Here is a 20986-nt window from a genome sequence, read left to right on the forward strand (position 1 = left end):
GTGTCTTTGTTTTTTCCCCTCCAGGTCAATATGAGTAACCTGGAGGGCACAGACATTTTAGCGGAGAAGGCTGATCGGAGAGAGTTCATTGACCTGCTAAAGAAAATGCTAACATTAGATGCGGACAAGAGAATAACACCCACCAAGACCCTCAACCACCCGTTTGTGACGATGACCCACCTGCTTCACTTTCCACACAGCTCTCAGTAAGCCCTGATATAATCCAGATGGAGCTTCCACACCTCTCTCTGTTTTTACCCTCACTGACCACCCTCTCTTGTGCAGCGTGAAATCCTGCTTCCAAAACATGGACATCTGCAAGCGCAGATGCACTGCCTTCGACAACAACAAAAACCTGTTCAGCAGCCACAACGGCCCGAGCGCAGCCGCCAATCTCACCGTCACCTTCAGCAGTCAACTCAATCAGCACAGCCAGGTGTGTGATGCACGAGCATTGTGGGAAATGCGGTCCATTAGCAATGCATTTAGATTCAGTTATCGCTTGCATGTGAAAAATAGAGAACTAATATAATTATGCAGCTCAATATTATTGGTAATGTCTAGCTAAGTCTAATAGTGATGGTTTGTCTTAAATCACAGTTCTGACGTGTTTTAATTAATCAGCCATATGCTAGTTCTTTCCAGGAAAGACAAAAACATTTTTTGACAATGTCAGTTTATACACTACCTGACAAAAGTCTTGTCACCTATCCAAGTTTTAGGAACAACAAGTAATAATGACTTCTAGTTGATCATTTGGTATCAGAAGTGGCTTAAATGAAAGGCAAAGGCCTCTAGATCACACTTATTTTGACCTTTTACCAAAATAAAAGATGATCATGCCTTAATTTTTTAATTATTGAATTAGGACAGTAAGGTCTGACTTTGCTTTGACAAAAGTCTTGTCACTTAACAGAAATAATGTACAGTATAGAATATAAAGTCGTGGTGCAGTGGAAAAAGAGCTAATATTGTATATGACTTCCATGACCTAGGACGACTGCATCCATACATCTCTGCAATGACTCAAATAACTTATTAATAAAGTCATCTGGAATGGCAAAGAAAGCGTTCTTGCCGGACTCCCAGAGTTCATCAAGATTCTTTGGATTCATCTTCAATGCCTCCTCCTTTATCTTACTCCAGACATGCTCAATAATGTTCATGTCTGGTGACTGGGCTGGCCAATCCTGGAGCACCTTGACCTTCTTTGCTTTCAGGAACTTTGATGTGGAGGCTGAAGTATGAGGAGCGTTATCCTGCTGAAGAATTTACCCTCTCCTGTGGTTTGCAATGTAACGGGCAGCATAAACGTCTTGATACCTCAGGCTGTTGATGTTGCCATCCACTCTGCAGATCTCTCGCCATCCCCCCATACTGAATGTAACCCCAAACCATGATTTTTCCTTCAGCAAACTTGACTGATTTCTGTGAGAATCTTGGGTCTATGCAGGTTCCTGTGCAGTATTTGTGATGATTGGGATGCAGTTCAACAGATGATTCATCAAAAGAATCGATTTTCTTTCACTTTTCCAAATGATCAACTAGAACTTACAACTGGTATCAATGACAAGACTTTTGTCAGGTAGTGTAGGCAGACTCTGCATGTTTGTTAAAGGGATAGAGAATCATTGGTTCTGACACAGTTTAAACCTTTAGTTTTTGTTTTGGAGCACAGAATCAAGTCCAAAAAGTCTTATGTTCCGCATAATAGTATATTTTTGGCAACAATATATGGCTCAAAATTATTTCTTTTTCTTTTCTACCAAAAATCATTAGAATATTTATCAAGATGAAATTTTTTGTCACACAGTTTAAACCTTTAGTTGTTGTCATATTCATTCATTTATTTTATTTTCGGCTTAGTCCCTTTTCTTGTTATATTTTATTACAATTTTCAAAAGTTAATAAACTGTGATGATATGAGAAATGTCTAAAGAAATCTAGTTTTGACTGTATATGGAAAACAGCATGATTACCTAAATATCTTATGTGACCCTGGAGCACAAAACCAAGACCAAAAAGTTTTACTTTTGACATAATTGTATATTTTTGGCAACAATATATGGCTTAAATTATGGATTTTTTTTATGCCAAATATCATTACAATATTACTCACAATTTATTTATTTTGACAGTTAAAACCTTTAGTTCATGTCATATTTTATTACAATTTTCAAAACTAAAGCTAATAAACTGATAATGTGAGAAATGTCTGAATAAATGTAGTTTTGACTGTATATGGAAAACAGCATGAATACCTAAATAGCATATTTATAACCCTGGAGCACAAAAAAGTCCAAAAAGTTTTTTGTTCCACATAATTGTGTATTTTTGCCAACAATAATGGATTTTTCTTTTATGCCAAAATAATAATTTTGTGCCTAAATATCATATGTGACCCTGGAGCACAAAACCAAGACAAAAAGTTTTACAGTATGTTCGACATAATTGTGTATTTTTGACAACAATATATGGCTTAATAGATATTTCAAACCTAGTATGAAGCAAATATAAAAAGATCACAAAAGCAAATGAAAAATTAAATATATAATACTTGTAAACTAACATAAAAAAATTCTTTAATTAAATATTAAATGTAAACGAAAGAAATGTATTGCATCAAAAAATAATTAATAACAAAAATCTGTTCTACTAAACTAAATACATGTTCAAATATTAATATTAAATTCATCAAAAGACCGCGTTTATGCCTCTCTATTGACCTTGAAAATATAATTGGCTGAATCGTAGAAAAGCTGAAATAAGATCGTGTGTAGAGTCAAATCGAGATCGCGATCTTCTTTCGATTAATCGTACAGCCCTACTTTCCAGTGCAATGAAATGTGCCAAATCTTTCAAACAGTGGTCAATGGATGGACTTTCTATAGTCTTCTAATAGAATGCTATCAAACATCTTGCAATAACAAGACACATGCCAATCTTTCTCAATATTTCAACAGATTCTGAATGTTCAAATACTTGTATCTTGTACTGCCAAACATTATCAATATTATTATATTTACATTTACATATACATTTGATTAATAAATAGCCTATTTATTCAGCTTCCATGTGATGTTCAAATCTTAGTTTCAACAAATTGATTAGTTTTGTGGTCCAAGGTCACATACAGCAGTGTTTCCCAACCGTGTTTCTGAAGGCACACCAACACTACATATTTTCAACCTCTCCCTAATCAAACACACCTTAAACAACTCATCAGACCATTAGAAGAGACTCCAAAACCCTAATGGGTCAGATAATGGAGACATCCCAAATATATACTGTTGGTGTGTCTCCAGGAACAGGGTTGGGAAACACTGCCATACAGTATATGAACAAACAAACCTAAACAAACCAATTTAGGTAATGTGGACCCACAAAAAAACAAATGCGCCATCTATGAAAGCACTGTTTAATTTGTCTATGCAAAAAAAAAAAAAAAAGTTTAACAGCAGCATGAGCAAAACGACATCAGAACTGTCATTAACAGGCGAACCACTGCACTAAACCATAGTATGCATGCTATATTAAGGTCTTGTGTGCTATTTGTGTGTTAGTCAATGGTGCTAAGAGTCTCCCTCTCTTTCCGTAACTGGCAGATGGCCTCCACAGGGGGCCAGTCCCTGTCTCTTAGCAGCAACGTTCCTTTACTGAACTACCAGCCTGGTCTGTACCAGCAGGCCACTATAAATATCCCAGGCTTGGCTCAGCAGAGTGTGCCGTTGCAGGCTCGCCCTACTCAGCTGTGTGCCCAGACAGAGCCCTTCCAGCAAACCCTCATTGTGTGCCCTCCTACCATCCAGGGTGAGCCCCTACCCGAGCCCTTTTTACCCAAACCCTCTTCTCCCTGCATCCTTTCCTCCTACACTCACGCTGTTTCCTAATGCATTTAAGCTGAATCGCTCATGTTTCATTCAGCAGGGCTGCAGACCTCCAACAAACACACTGGATATCCTGTGAGAATGGACAACTCGGTGCCCATAGTGCCCCAAAACCAGTCCACACAGCCTCTGCATATTCAGCCCAGCATGTTGACACAGGTAGGCATAGACTTGCATTGTTTTATACGATGTGTTATGTTGTTTTATATTGTTTTATACAACAGTTCTGTCTGGTTCTGGAATCTGATTGGCTGATAGCCGTGAGATTTTAAAGTAATATGAGCACCTGTACAGCCTCTTCACCTTTGTGTAGTACTCCACCCACATGAGTGGCAAGCAGAGGACTACAGTTTGACAAATATTGCAGCTGTTGGACAACATAATGTATTTTTGAGGCTTTTTCGTCGAGAATGTAGTTGTTTAGATTGTAACTATGTCCTTATAAATAAACTGCAGTGCCTATTTTAAATATTCATAATACCTGAGATTCAGTGCGTTGTCAGCCATCAGCCTGTTATACTGAGCAGAGCGAAGCCACAAGATGGCGACAGAAACTGCATAATAAGTCCTTAGGGGAGAAAAACTAGCATTTTCTTAGCCTACATTTCAAACTACAGCTGAACAAATCATTACAGAACAGGTAAGTGATATTCTAAGTTGATCTCTCTCTTTTGTATTTTATAGTGCTGTATTAATACCATAGTAATCTGGTAGTGTTTGCTTTGCTCTGGCTTTATTTGGGGTTAATTATTCTGATCTCCCGATTGCAACACAAAAAAACTGGGAAATGTCCGTAGACTGATGGCATTTCATACCGTTCAGCCTTATAATCTTAAATTGTCAGCAAAATCATCTGTTTTGTCATAATTTTAGACATTACACTAGAGAATCATTCAAATACTAACTCTAAAGGGATGTTGGTCAATGAGTAACAGTTTCTGCTGTTCTGACGGTCAGATGCAGATGTGAATAAATGGCGAAAGAAAGTAGTTCCTCTTACAAAAGGGTTTTTTAGACTTATTAGACCTATAGCAGTGCACTAAGGCACTCGGCCTGTGGCCTTGAGCCAACGCATGCCTTCCACCAGTGTCGATATACAGCCATATCGTGCTGCTACTCATGTTATATTTTCTCATTTATCCTAGTTTTTCAGTTTTGTTTTTTTTGTTATTTACTTCCATACTGCATCATGGATGATAGAGTTTTTATTCCAAATATCTGAAACGTCTTAAATCAAAAAGCATTTTCTAGACAAGCAAAAAATATTGTCATGTTTTAAGAAATAATGTCAAAATTAAATTATTAGTAAATATTATTAAATAATTATTATTAAAAAAAATCTGACAATTGGATAAACAAAATAATCTTATGCCAAAGAGAAAAACAGGATTTTTTTCTTACCTCATTGGCAGATTATTTTGCTTGTTTTATAGAGAAATCACTTGATTTTGGCATATTAGTTTTTAAAACAAGTTTTGCTTGTCTTAAAAATGCTTCTTGATTGAACAATTTTCAGATATTTGGACTAGAAACAAGACAAAAAGTAAGAAAAGCGTTTTTGCAGTACAAATCTTTGATTATGAGTGTTTGTTTTTGGAAAATAACCTTTTCTTCGTTAATTTGCAATTTTGCACTGATGAATTTAGTGAAGACTAAAAATGATCCTTAAGAACAGGTGTTTCACCACAGACTTTTTCCTGAAAAATATCATCTTTAACCACTTACTAACATTGAAGGGATCGTTCACCCCAAAATGAAACTTTACTCGCCCTAAAAAATCCTTTTTTTTCTTCTTTTGAACACAAAAGAAGATATTTTGAAGAATGTTAGAACCCTGTAACAATTGACTTCCATCGTAGGAATGGTTACAGGTTTCCAGCATTCTTCAAAATAACTTCTTTTTAGTTCAACAAAAAAAAGTTTGTGACAACTGAATGTATATGATGACAGAATTTTTCTTTTTCTTCGAACTATCCCTTTAAATATGTATATGTAATTTGTTACTTTACACCACTGAAAATTTTATTATTTAAAGCTTGCCTTTGTTGAAAAAATTAAAAGTTGCTCTTTTCTAGGTTGAACATGGCAAGGAACTATACTTTCATTCTGGTGTAATAATCAGTTATCACTTTGCTGCCATACTAAGATGGCAGAAGGGAAATGAAAATACGCAGCACCTGAAAATTGGCTAATTTTCATGTATTCCAGTTCAAATAGATACAGTTCAGGATGTGCACCCTAGTAAATATGTTCAGAATTGTCTCTCACAAATGTCTCAATGGTTGCAAGCAGTTGGTCTCATTGGTTATATTGACAGAAGTTAACTGATTTCAGGCGCTGCATAATACCATTGAGCCTGCTATATAGCCATGGTACGTACCAAAGTTCTTTGATTATCAGCGTATAGTCAATAGCCATATCAGCCTAGAAAAAAACAGCTTTTCGTTTTCCATTGTTCTTAGTACACAATGTAACTACAGAAGGGTCAAGTTTTAAATAAGAAAATTATCTAAACTTTTTGGTCACTTTTGAGGGAGATGCTAACGGTCTAATCTGATTCAATGAGTTATGCTACGCTAAGCTAAAAGTGCTCCCGTCAGGCTCGGAGAACATCTGAATGGATTAAAAAATGGTAAAACTAAGCTGTTTAATTGTAGGGGAGTTGTAAAATGAGAATTTTTTTAATAAAAATGTGTATTGTTTCTTTAATTAAAAGCCAAAAAGTCCAAAATATCTGAATTTGCATTATCGGAATTGACTTTTTCCTGAAAATATCATCTTTAGCCACTAACTAACATCGAAGGGATAGTTCACCCAAAATTGAAACTTTTCTCACCCTCATGTGGTTTTAAACCTTTATGAGTTTCTTTCTTCTGTTGAACACAAAAGAAGATATTTTGAAGAATGTTCGAAACCTGTAACCATTGACTTTCATGATAGCAAAAATGCTCTTCCATAGGGCATTTTCCCCCAAAAATGGGGAGTGTTTCTTTAATGAAAACCCCAAATACCCAAAACATCAAAATTGTCATGTGCATGACATGTACATGTGTATTTTCCCAGTGTTTCACCTTAATTGGTGACTCCGAAATACTCAAAGAAAAGGTTGGGATTTCAACAGAAGTCAGTAGGTTTGCCTCTACTGTCAAATGATATTGATCTGTTTTTGTACTTGACGTTACTTTTCTGCATTTTGTCATTGCTACATTAATGATGGTGGCTCTTGGCGAGAAGTGTCTCCATCAGTTCAGCCAGTGTGTTGTTAACCATGCCACCCTTTCCTCCATCCTCAGTTCCTCCACACATCCCTCTATCCCTTCCCCATCCAGAGCAGCAGCAACAGCAGCAGCCCTCCTCTGACCCTGCGCCTCCCACTGACCGTCAGTTCTCGCCATATGGAGCAGAGTGCCACAATGCTGGTAAACCTGTGTCCTGCCAACCAGATAAACCGGTTTCTCTTTCTTTCTGCCACCTATTTGCCTTGCTGCATGCTGCACTTCTGGGTCAAATCCTGAACTGAATGAGTTAAATTTAAAAGTAACTACAATCTAAATAAGGCAATAATATGATTAAGGTGTTTACATGAGTTGCTTTTTTAAAATGTTTCTTTCATGATCTCGTTTTACATGTTATAGCACATAGATCGATTAACGTGATTGCATCATCCAACGTTTCAGAGTTTCTTGTAATCTCAGGTGTTTCATTTGAAATTTTTTAACTTTAACTGCAATTGAGCAGTTTCACAGAATTATTAGCCCCCCTGAATTATTAGCCCCCTGTTGATTTTTTTTTTTTTTTTGCTCAATTTCTGTTTAACGGAGAGCGGATTTTTTCAGCACATTTCTAAACATAATAGTTTTAATAACTCATTTCTAATAACTGATTTCTTTTATCTTTGCCATGATGACAGTAAATAATATTTGACTACATATTTTTCAAGACACTTCTATACAGCTTAAAGTGACATTTAAAGGCTTAACTAGGTTAATTAGGTTAACTAGGCAGGATAGGGTAACTAGGAAAGTTATTGTATAACGATGGCTTGTTCTGTAGACTATCGAAAAAATATAGCTTAAAGGGGCTAATAATATTGACCTTAAAATTGCTTTTAAAAAATTAAAAACTGCCTTTATTCTAGTTGAAATAAAACAAAAATGACTTTCGCCAGAAGAAAAAATATTATCAGACATACTTTGAAAATTTCCTTGCTCTGTTAAACATCATTTGGGAAAAATAAAAAAAACAAAAATTCAAAAGGGGCTATTAATTCTGACTTTAACTGTATATAAAGGTAGAGAAAAGATAAAGTTGCATACTAAATGACACACTATACACTGAGCACTTATACAATCAACCATGTAGTGAATGATGAGTTAAGTTTCGTCCCAAATGGAGTGTTTTTTTTTAAAGATCCAGTTGAAGTTTAACAGTTGCCAAATTAGTGAAATAATTTGCCAAACTACCAAGTGAGCCATAAGTACAATCGTATTGACCCTCAGGAGGTGACAAAACCGCATGTATAGCAGAATTTTACATCCTTAGCACCCAATAGCTCCTACCCTTCCCCTAGTTTTCAGCATTTCACACTACTTTTTATTAGTTGCGTTAGTATATCATCCGGCTATTTATTTATTTTCTTTTTAGAATATTCAGTGTGACTGCACCAAGTACTGCATGTCATTTGGGATGGACCCTAAGTATTAAACTTGATGAATTTTTCACACAATTTTTTTTATAAATACATATTTAATAATGGTGGCTCAGTGGTTAGTACAATCACCTCACAGCAAGAAGGTCACTGGTTTGAGTCCTGACTGGGCCAGTTGGCATTTCTGTGTGGAGTTTGCATGTTCTCCCCATGTTTGTGTGGGTTTCCTCCGGGTGCTCCGGTTTCCCCCACAGTCCAAAGACATGCGTTATAGGTGAATTAAAGAAACTAAATTGGTCGTTGTGGATGAGTGTGTGTGTGTGAATGCGAGAGTGTATGGGTGTTTCCCAGTACAGGGTTGTGGCTGGAAGGGCATCCACTGCGTAAAACATATGCCGGAGTAGTTAGCGGTTCATTCCGCTGTGGTGACCCCTGGTAAATAAGAGACTAAGCCGAAGGAAAATGAATGAATGTTTTAATAATAATATAAAAAAAATATTTTTATAATTAATAATTAATACAATAATAACAATACAGCTAATAATCAATATTATTATTTTGCTTTTAAATTCAAATTTAATACAATAATAATGTGCAATAATGTTAACAATAACAAAATGCCACAATAATACTAATATCAGTGATTAAATATGAATAACTCTGTATACAACGTTTAAAAATATTATATATTATAGTTATATAACTTACTGAACTATAACCTAATGAAAATGTACAGTATATATTGAAATATATAGAAACATTCACATGCACAGACTGTGATTCTTGCTCATTAGTGTCACATGTACTTAATATAAGTCCCGTGATATGTTAAAGTCCTTTATTAATGTGGAATATTAAAGGAATTGATATGATGTGCTGTTTGCCCTCATTTCCTTTTGAGTTTTATGGTGGAAGGGGGATGCTTTAGTATTGTTTTCTTCTCTCTTCACCTATCAGTCATGATTTAACAAGGCGTTTTTTTTCCTCTTGGCCCCAGGGCTCTATCCAGTGAAGCATGGCTCTTTGACTCTGTGCAATCCAACTGATTTCTCTTTCCACAGAGCCACTCCTGTGGCAACAAATGTCTCCCCATTGACTCATTCTCCTTTTTTTTTCCCCTCCACCACTAACCAGTCACTTCCTCTCTATGCAGATAAATGGACTGCCAACCGTAACTCGTCGCTTTGATAATCATTCCAGTTAAATTCCCTGCTCACTTGTTATTGTTTTCATGCATATTTCTTAATCTCTTTATAAAAGGCTGATCTGCTGAAATCAATCTGTCATGATTTTTTGATTCCCCGTTTCCTCTTTAAGCATGAAGGGCTTGCAATTGTTCAAGCAACATAATTGAGATGAAAATTGAAATTGACTTTCCTACTGCGTTGCTTTGTTTTAATGAAGTTCTGTATGATTTCGAGAGCTTGTAGGAGCGGATATGCTTTTCATGTATGACAGGAAGAGATCGAACGCAAGGCAGACCGAGTGTCGCCACGCTAAATGTGCTCATTTTGGATCTGTCAATCAAAGGGCTCAGTGACTCAAGGCCTGTTCACACTAGGAGTAAATATTATTCACCGCAAATAGAGCTAAAAAGGGAAGGCCTGTAATGCGCATTTGTATTGTACCAATTGACATGCATTTGGTTTCAAAACTCCTGCTATTAAGTCCACATCTGTTGTCTAAATTAAAATATAGACCACAAAATTAGCCATACTTGTCAGTTTGTTTGAAGTATTTAAAAGAAATTAACTCTAAGGGTTAAACAGATTAAAATATTGAGAAAATTGCTTTTAAAGTTGTCTGAATGAAGTGCTAAATAATACACAATACTAATCAAAAATTGAGTTTACAGCGGGGAAAATAAGTATTGAACACATCATGTTTTTTCCTGGGAATTATATTTCTAAAGGAGCTGTTGACGTGGAATTGAATCAGATTTTGGTAAAAACCCAAACAGTACAAACATAAAAATAAAACAAAACAAAAAATATCTGAAAAATTAGTTAACAATATAAAGACACAAGGAGAAAGTACTGAAATACTGAAACGTATTTATTACTTTATATAAAATGCTTTTTTTGGTGATGGCAGCTTAAAGATGCCTCACATATGGAGAATGAAGTCACATGAATTGCTCAGGGATAAGTTCTTCACAGACTTCAACAGGGTGTAAATATCTTGATGGTTCTGTGGGTCTCGTCCCTCAAATCTGAGCTTTTGTATTTTCTATTGGATTCAAGTCAGGTTATTGGCTGGGCCATTTCACTGCTTGATTTCTTTTTTTCTCTGAAAGCATTTGAGAGTTTCCTTGACCTTGTTTTGTATCATTGACTTGCTGTCCACCGTGGTTTCATCTTCATCATCCTAATAATGTAGATGTTGGACTGAAGCGACTAATATTCATTCACAATGGCGAAGGGCAGAGGGTTGCTGAAGAACTATTGAGAGATTTCAGCTGCTGTCTGGGCTTTCACTGCATTTCTACACCTTCCTTTCTTCATGTGTTCAATACTTTTTCTCTACGTCATTTTATTTTATAACGTATAACCTAATTAGTAAACTAATTATATTTGTTTTCTTTGCATATATGGATTTATTTGGTTGTTACCAACATCTGGGGAAAATTTCAAGTCAACAGCACCTTTAAAAATATGTTTTCTGAGAAAAATTGTGACGTTCTTCTACTTATTTTCCCCGTTTTACTTACACTATTTTTACTTTATTTTCTAATGATTTTTGATAGATAATTTTGACCTATTGCAATGTTGTACCCATGCAACGTAAGACCCTGGTTTTGTGGTCCAGGGTCACAGATATGGAATTATACAGAAATATACAGAATTTTATATTTTCCAATAAAATAACGTATCATAATTTAAAAAATGAACAAAATGTTAATTCTGTAAAAAATATTTTTCTTTTCATTTGACTGGAATAAAAACTTTTTATTATTATTATTATTAAAACTGCTCAGCTCAGCACCCTAAAGAAGGCATTTTTGTTTTCAGCTACAGATCAAACCACTGTTGTCCGACTCCCTTAATTAACCTAACTTAGTTAACCTAATTTACCTAGTAAGCCTAGTTAAAACCTATTAACTACTTAAGCCTTTAAATACTTTTAGCTGAATACTAGAATCTTGCAAAATATATAGGAAACTATTATGTACTGTTATCATGACAAAGACATTAGAAATTAGTTATTTAAACTACCATGTTTAAAAATGTTGAAAAAAAAAATCTCTCTTACAGCCCTTGGAAATATTTGTAAAAAAAAATTTCAATTTCACTCATTTTGATCTGAAGAGTGTTTTGATCTTGGATGGATGTAAATATTGTAGAAGATCTTCAAAATAAAATAAAGAATCTTTAAGGTCTGAGTGAACAGGAAGCTGCTGAGACTTTTAATCAGTATGTTGATGTACTTCTAGCTGAAATGGAATATTGAGAAGGGAGCAGGGCTTTCTTTTTTATTCCCTCGAAGCAAACTAACGGTAAGGGGGTGTGGTTAAAGCGATTGTGGATGAAGCCATCAAATTGATGTCATCAGAGAAAAGCTGCCACTCCAAACACATAAACAAATGGTCCAATTTTGATAGAAGATTACCAAAACAAACTGTGTTTTTTTTTAATTGTGTATTAACTTCAACAGATTAATTGTCCACCTAAACAATGACAATGTGCTCTAGCAAAATAAACATTGTAAATTTGATTTCACACAGACTTTATGTTAGGTATAAAGTACATTCAAGAGGTTGTTATTACAGAACAAAGCCTGATATTTCTAACATCAGTTTTATAAGACTCAAGGGCTTTATTCTGCAAAACAACCTTCCTGGATATACTTTATCCTGCGTAATACACAGCTACTTGCCACAAAACATAAAATTTAGACACAAAATGGATGGAGTATACATTAATCTATGTATTGTTTATTGTTTGTATAACGGTCAAAAACGTGGTGTGACAGACAAGCTGACACATAAATGTGGATGCAATATATGGATGTGAACGTATTCACTGACGGTCAAGGTGATTTAAAGTTCCTGGATGAGTATGTGTTATTCAGCGGTTGTTATCTCAGAATTACATACCTATCATATATGTCACAAACTGACCAATCAGAATTGCGTATTCCAGACAGACGTGTAATAAAATTGTTTAATAGGGGTGCTTTAGATCACAGTTCATCTGTTTTGTACATTAGAGTTATTGGGGTGTGTGAACAGGCCTTGTTTCTTACTAAAACATTGCTAGAAAGCAAGTAGATGTTTCGTTTCTGACCGAGTGGTTGTGTTCGTGTTGTGTGTGTTTAGCAGGGCTGGCCAGCAGGTACCCAGCAGATCCTCATTCCCTCTTCATGGCAGCAGATGTCAGGCATGGCCATGCACAATCCCAGCCAGCCTGTCCTGTCCACAGACTCACCCATGAGCTCGCTGCTCTCAGACAACAACAACCAACAGAACAGCTGGAGGTCAGAATCGCCACCACAACAGTTTACACTTGTCATTTTACCCTTTGGGTTTTATGCTAAGCTTGATTGTAAAGTAGCCAAAGATTATGGTAATGCATCTGAGGTTTGTGTCACAGGTTTGCTTTATATCTCACAAAACCTGTCAAAAATTTGATCAGGTCAGATTTCACATCAAATGTTATTTACTAAAAATTATACTAAGTAATTTTTTTCTATAATGATAATTTAGTAGTAGTAAATATGATAATAGTAACAATAGTATTACATTGTAGGTAAAAATCTCAAAGTGCTACAAAAGAAACATGATAGAATAAAGCAATAAATCAGCTGCCATCTAAGAGTTACACATAAACACTAAAATGTCAACATTTAAAAACTAATTGTAAGCAAAACAATGTGTAGTTGTAGTTGTTTTAGTGATATTTATTTATTTATTCATTTATTTATTTATTTATTTATTTATTTATTCCATTTAATATTAATAAACATCTTTTCCTACCTAATTCTCATTGCCAAAGGGTTTCTCATTCTTATTGTTGTCTGATGGGGAGACCACTTGTAAATTATTTGTTTATCTGCATTTATTAGGTCTGGGTTTGTGTAAAACAGTCTTGGTTGTTTTATTTTATAAAGGCCTGATGAAATTTCTTCAAAATGGCTAATAAGAAAATATTGTCATTTAGAGCTTCTTCTTTTTTTTGCTGAAAATAAAAATTGGTCAGAATAACAAAATAAAATCAAATAAAATGTTTTCATTTGTTGTGATTGAACATCTAAAATAGTGGAAATTATCGAAATATTCCAAAATATTGGTTATATCACTTCAGAAACATTGTGCTGTCAAACTGTACTCATGTCAGAAAACATGGCATCTTTTTTTGTTATTTTGACCAATTGTCATTTTATGCATTAATGCTCTAAATTACAAATGTTATATTAAAAAAATAATAATAATTAGGAAGAAATGTTCTACAGGATGTTTATAGAATTAAACAAAAACTTTAGTGAGTTTAAAACTTTTAGTGGAACACATAACTTTAAATCATAAATAAAACTGAATTTTCAAGTGGTCTCAGGTTTATGTCAAAAAGGCATTTTGCTGATATTCTGAGTGCAAATAAACTGGAATATTGCACTGTACTGTGACCTGTATTTTCCAGAGTTGGGTGTAACGCATTCCACAGTACACGTTAATGTATCCTAATTACATTTTTTGGGAACACAGTAATGTAACAAATAACATTTTAGATTTGTGTAATTTGATAACAGTTATTAAAGTCAACGTAATTGTATCACTTACATTACAATTACAGTTTTTAGAAGAAAAAATGCTTCTTTTAAATCATGTTTTTTGCTGCAACGTCAGTTAATGAGCATTCGCTTTTAAATTGCTGGAGAACATGAGCTGAAATAGGTGCTGACTAAAATGTTTCTTTAAGTGGAAATACTGATTTTATTGAGCGTAAAACTAAAATATTGCTGTAAAATGCTGTCTATGTCCGGTCTCTAAAGAACTTTCGACTGCTTTTAACTCGACCAGCAACTTTTTCAAGCACTTGAATAAAAAGCATTCTACGACAATACTCCTCACCAAGCAGGACACCGGCGCCCAAAAACACGGCAGCCCAACTCAGCCTAAACATGCTAAATTGAATTTTTGTGCAGGATCGGGAGTGAATATATCTTCTGAATGTGAAGAGAAGCGAAGCTGCTTATGGGGCCGTTCACATACTGTATCGCATCTTTTTGCGCGCAAAAGTTCATTATTTCCAATCGAGGCGCACAGCTTGCGCACACATATTCGGAGCACATATTGCATTCCCTCGCATTTTACAGGCACACCAGTTGAAAACCGTGAGTCACGCGACAAGAACTGACCAATCAGCTTCATGCTTTGTAAGGAATACCAGCACAATCTCAAGGCAATTCGTAACTTTTTGATTTTGGGGCTAATTCGTATGAATTTGTACGATCTAATTCGTACAATTTAGTACGATTTGCCTCCTTTTTAAAATCGTACAATTTCATACGACTGAGCTCATACCAATTAACCACTAAACTTGACAAAACGTAAAATACTTACGTTTTCCCGTGAAATCAGGCTGGGAATACATGCATTTCGGTAGACTAATTACCTCAGACAAACACAGAACACCCAAACACTGCAGTGCTTTTGCATTCTCTGGATGTCAGTGGTTACAGGTATCCAGTGTTTTTCATGTCCTTCTTTTGTGTTAAAAAAAAAGATAAACTGGTTTGGAACAAGTGGATGTTCAGAGAATTTTAAGTATTGGACAAACTCTTTAAGTCTTTTGAATATGTCAAGCTGCTATGATCAACCCATTGTAATGTTTTTCAGTAAATATTAAATCACTGAAAGAGCTGCACTTTATTTAGTATTTTTAGATGTATTTAATATGTTTTAAAAGTAACTTAAAAGTAAAGTAATTAGTAATCTGATTACTTTTTACATTAAGTAATTAGCAATGTAATCAGATTGCAATTTTCCAGTAGAAGTCAGTAATTTGTAATCTATTACTTTTTTAAAGTACCCAACACTGGTATTTCCTAATGAACTTCTTCTATCAGGCCAACAAGCATCATTGTGGACTGACAGTGTGAATTAGTTTCTGCTAATTGAAATGAGATCCAACATGTCACTGCAGTAAAAGAAAGTGAATTCTATGAATTGCAAACAGCTAATAACCAATTAGCATTGAAAATAAACAGCATGTGTTTATTACACACTTCCAGGGGTCGTCATGGAGGTCAGTGTGATGGGACGCAGCAGGGCTCTGTGCAGGGGCGTAATGTGAACACACAGGCCTCCCACGCCAGCGCTCGCTCACAGCAGAACACACTGAAGAGGTCAAAGGTCAGACATGCCGACAGCAGAGTCAGGTAATGATCTCAATCACTCTCATTATCAGCAGCCATCCCTACATTTAGCAGCACATCTGCCTGAATGAAAATAAATAATAGAATAGATTGCTTTGCTTTACGCCCCATATTATGCTATAAGATACTGATTTTCCTGCAAGTGATATTGCATTTCAAATTATGAGCTGTGGTTTGGGGAACTTCCGTTTAAATATCTAAACCAAATCAATTCAAATAATAAGGTGTTTCTACAAATAAGCCATGTTAATACATTGTGAAATCTAAGTGAGAGGTGCATTTGGCTTTTTATGAAAATATATGAGCTTTTTATGAAAATTAATAACATTACATGTGTTATTTTAGCCTAGGTATTTTGCCATTAGTATCACAAGTAAATCTGTTGACAAAGCTTTTTGCAGTTAATTGAATTTTGTTCCTCCAGATTATTTTATCTTTTTATATTTCCTACATAACACTAATATTTATTATATGTCTGTCAGCTTTTTGGGTTATTCATGATCTGCAGAAGTTAATTTTAACTTTAATAAGTTGCCATTTAATATTTGAACTGTGAGGGGAATAAAACAACCACAGCCATCTCTCCCTGAAGCCCAAGACCGGTTTCTCACTGAAGCTAAGAAGGACTGGGCAGGAGACCACATGGGAAAACTAGGTTGCTGTTGGCAGTGGTGTTGGTGTGGTCAGAAGGGGGCGATCATCCTGCGGTCTGCGTGAGTCCCAATGCCCCAGTATAGTGAAGGGGACACCATACTGTCAGTGAGCACCATCTTTCCGATGAGATGTTAAACCGAAGTCCTGACTCTCTGTGGTCATTAAAAATCCCATGGCACTTCTCGTAAAGACTAAGGGTGTAACCCCGGTGTCCTGGCCAGATTCCCTCCAATCAACCCTTTCCGATCATGGCTTCCCAATCATCCCCATACACCAAATTGGCTGTATCACTGTATCCCCAATAGCTGGTGTGTGGTGAGCGCACTGGCGCCGTTGCCCTGTGGCTGCTGTCACATCATCCAATGTGGATGCTGCACACTGGTGGTGGTGTGGAGAGACATCCCCCCCAACCTTATGATTGTGAAGCACTTTGGGTGTATGGACATACACAATTAATGCACTATATAAATACATTACATACAAACAACTGATTGTATCCAGTTTATTTACAGTATAACAGGGAACATTAAGTTACTCTCTCAATTCACTTAATTGGGAGCAGCAAAATGGTAAACAGTGTCTGAAACGGTTGGTTTAAGGAATTGATCTCTCTAAACCCCACCTCTCCGAGAACCAACTCTACTCTGATTGGTCAGATGATTGGCCCAGTTTGTTTTGATCACTTGATCACTTACAGTGCATGTGAGAAACCCATTCCCATATGAGGAATTTCAGAGATGCGAACAGTAACAATGGCATTGGCTTTACTGTATCAGTTCAAGCAAGAGTCCTCAATCTTGTATGTAAAGTAGATTTGCTTTCAAATGACAATACAAACACCACTGTTTATAGGCCAAGGTAGATCTTGTTCATGTTATTGAAAATTGTTATAAATGTAGGCTTTTGCTGTAAAAACAAATGAATTACTGACTCATTTCTGAACCTTTTTTTTTTGGATAATCAGTAATTCCATTCATCATCAATTTTGATCTTTTGAAGCTGTCCAGACGCTACATGAAAGCCAATATTCAAAAAAACAGAATAGGAGCAGTTCATAATGTTGCCTTGTGTACTCAATTAAAATCTGTATTCTTCCTTTAATCCTCCAGACCCACGTCCTCTCAGCAACAGGCCTCTGCTGCAGCAGCACACGGCTGCGGTGATGCTTCTCAGCCGATCATCATCTCTGACACCCCCAGTCCTGCCGTGAGCATCATCACCATCCACAGTGACACCGAGGACGAGGACGACAGGAAGATTCCTCCTGAGAGGTGAGATCAGTGATGCATCCAAGCAGACGTTCTGTGGTGTGTGTGTGTTTGTATTGGTTTTGGGGGTTTCCATTATGTTTGTCCAGATCCGAACACGTGATCAGAAATCGGGCCCGATCACGCGGTTTCAGACTCGATCGGAATCAGACGTTACCTTCTCATCAGGACTTGAATATATATGTATCTATATATATATATATTGTCATTATTTTTTAACACATCTAGTTATGAGGTGGCACAGAGTTAGACCTTTTTCCTGACTTCACAGAGAAACCTCAACGCGTGCGACATGACATCAATTTGTTGCAGAGACGCTATTGGTTAAATGCCGGCAAAGTAGAACAGGGAAGCAGCTTGAAGCAGAAATCGCGAGTATGTCTGTGGTCTGGAGGTATTATAAAGTTGATGATGACAACATTGCCATAGCAAACTGTGAGATATATAAATTTGGGATTGCAAGAGGTGGAAAAGGCTATATTTAACACAACAAACCTGATAAGGCACCTCAAAAACAAACACCTGAGACAATACCGCGAGTTTACCCAGGCAACCCAACTGAAGACGAGTCGGCTCATGCTGCAGGAGTGTTTGAAGAGGAGAAAAAAAAATGCCCTGTGACAGCGCAAAGGCACAGGACCTCACAGCCAAGATCACAGAAATGATCGCACTGAGTGACCTGCCATCTGCCTTAGTAAAGAACTCTGGATTTCTCATGCTTATGGAGCACGTTTTTTTTAATGTAATATAGAAGTTTCCAATCTGATTTCGGTATAGGTAAATACTCAAAATCAAATTACTCGGACTAGGACTCGAGGGCAAAAAAACCTGATCGGGACATCCCTAGTTTCCAGCTATTTGTATAGTGACATTGGTAAGACGTAGGTATTTTAATGTTGAGGTGGTTTGTGAGGATATGGCCTTTGTCCTTGTAATCCAAAACTTTTAAAATCATTCTTAATTGGGTCTTTTGACATTCAATATTTGCAACATGTTTCCTATGAGGTTGGCTTTAGGGTTAGGGTAAGGCAATATAATAAGCTTTTTTTAAATTATAAAATACATTACACAAATGAAGAGTCCTCATAATTATCCAAAACAAGTATGTGTGTGTATTTTTTTTCTTCCAAAATTTTAAATAATATTGCAATTTTAAAATAGTAGTTGGTCAAAATAACAAAGATTTTCATTTGTTGTGATTAAAAAATATGTTTTTTTTCTGCCAAATATTCTTTTCTTAACTCTTCGGTTAAGACATTGGTATTGTGTTGTCTTTAAGTAAATGTAAACATGGCACCTTTTTATGCAATGAAATCTACAGTTAATGGCATTTTTGTTTTCAACTTGGAGAAATTCTGCCAGTAGTTTACAGAATTAAAACAAAAATTGTTTTCCTCAAACGCATAACTATAAATTGTTAATCCTAAGAAACTGAGAATTTACAAACCTTCTCAAAGTATTATATTGAAAGAATTGCACAATTATTTAATTAATTACACATATGCCATATAAATATTATTTTAATTTTTTTAAATGGCACAGCACAGATCAAAACAATACTTATATGGAAAAAAACTAATTTAAAAAATATGATTCAAAATTTATGGTCAGTAATTTATTTTTTAAGAAAGTAATACTTTCAGCAAGGACATATGAGATAAAAAGTAAAGACATTTGTCTTTTCAAATAAATGCTCTTCTTTTCTACTCATTAAAGAATCCTTGGAAAAAAATCATCATGGTTTCCTCAAAAATAAGAACCAGCAACTATTTTAACATTGCTAAAAAATATTGCTTATACACTCTCAAAAAAATGGTTGTACCAAAGAAGGTACAAACCCTTGTGACTGGGGCAGTACCTTTTTCTGGAACAGAATTGCACCTTAAGACAAAGAAACTAATTTGTACCATTGCAGTTTGTACCTTGAAGGACATGATTTGTACAGTACCATGGAAAACCAAATTGTACCCTCGGTTTTTAAAACCTGCAGATACAATATTGTACCTTCATCAAAGGTACAATTCTGATCCATGAAGCTACCACTACAGTGACAGACACTTTGTACCTTAACAGTGTCAAATGTGTTCCTTAATGAACTATTTAAAGGCATTTTGCTTTATCCAAAATGGGTCAAATTATTTTCAGTAAATATAAAACCTCAAATACATTTTTAAACAATGTTTCTAAAACAAGTTTCTTTTTGTGTAAATGCATCTTTTCCATTTACAATAAAGAATAAAAATTACTTCAACATCAATCAAAAGATCTATTTTTTGCTAAACATTTCACAACATTTTGTTTACAAAAATGTTTCAGAAACACATTCTCCCATGTACAATAGAATTTTTTTTCTCCAGTTTTTACACAATACCTTTGTAATCATTTAAAAGTTAATTTAATTTACTTAATTTTATAATAGAAATAGAATTATGCAAAAGTATTGTAATGAGATATGCACAATGTTTGAGTAGTTTTACAATACTAAAATGTCTGCATGAACACTGCATATGCAGGACTTTTGCCAGCTCACGTGTGTAGAGGAAATGCCAAAAGGTGCAGATGTCAATAATGAAAATGTATTTATCAGAAAATGCTTACCAAATGCCTTAAATGTTTACAATACCTATAGTTTTTTAACAGTTGTTTTGTATTATTGAACTTAATAAATGTTTTAGAGTTTCTTTAAACACATGCTGTTAAATGATGATTCATGTATTAAAATGGAAATTTTGCCTTCCCAGTCATATTTATTTACATAGATATTGTAATAAAGAAGGAGTTGTCCAACACTTATGTATCTTTTTTATGAGAACAATTGTGTAGCTTCATTTCAATTGTACCATAAAAGGTACAGAACAGTATTATAAGAGCTCTTTTCTGTACCATATAAGGTACAACTTTTACAAAGGTACAAAACTGCTCCTTAAGGGATATTATTTGTACCACTGTGTACCTTTTTTCTTAAGAGTGTATAACATATTATATTGCAATATTATAAAATATTGTTTCAGCACTAATCAATATATTAACATAACAAAGATCATGTGACACTGAAGACTACAGTATTGATGCTGGGCACTCATCTTTAAATCACAGTAATAAATTACATTTGACATTTTAATCAAATAGAACAGTTATTATGAATTAGAAAAATA

At 35.2% G+C, this 20986-nt stretch overlaps 1 protein-coding gene across 6 annotated transcripts in view; it reads left to right on the forward strand.

The window, feature by feature from the left end:
- Positions 1–20986, forward strand: part of hipk1a (homeodomain interacting protein kinase 1a) — a 51726-nt gene that overhangs the window by 17220 nt on the left and 13520 nt on the right. For 2 of the 6 annotated variants that reach the window (XM_056448831.1, XM_056448834.1), the window contains exons 7-14: positions 25–206; positions 286–436; positions 3606–3810; positions 3925–4046; positions 7181–7306; positions 12854–13011; positions 15766–15912; positions 17673–17834. In XM_056448831.1, coding sequence (XP_056304806.1) covers positions 25–206; positions 286–436; positions 3606–3810; positions 3925–4046; positions 7181–7306; positions 12854–13011; positions 15766–15912; positions 17673–17834 — 1253 coding nt within the window. The remainder of the gene's footprint in view (positions 1–24; positions 207–285; positions 437–3605; positions 3811–3924; positions 4047–7180; positions 7307–12853; positions 13012–15765; positions 15913–17672; positions 17835–20986) is intronic. The other 4 variants (XM_056448833.1, XM_056448832.1, XM_056448835.1 and 1 more) reach the window with 4 other exon arrangements.

Source organism: Danio aesculapii, chromosome 23, assembly GCF_903798145.1.
Source record: "Danio aesculapii chromosome 23, fDanAes4.1, whole genome shotgun sequence".
Lineage (NCBI taxonomy): Eukaryota > Metazoa > Chordata > Actinopteri > Cypriniformes > Danionidae > Danio > Danio aesculapii.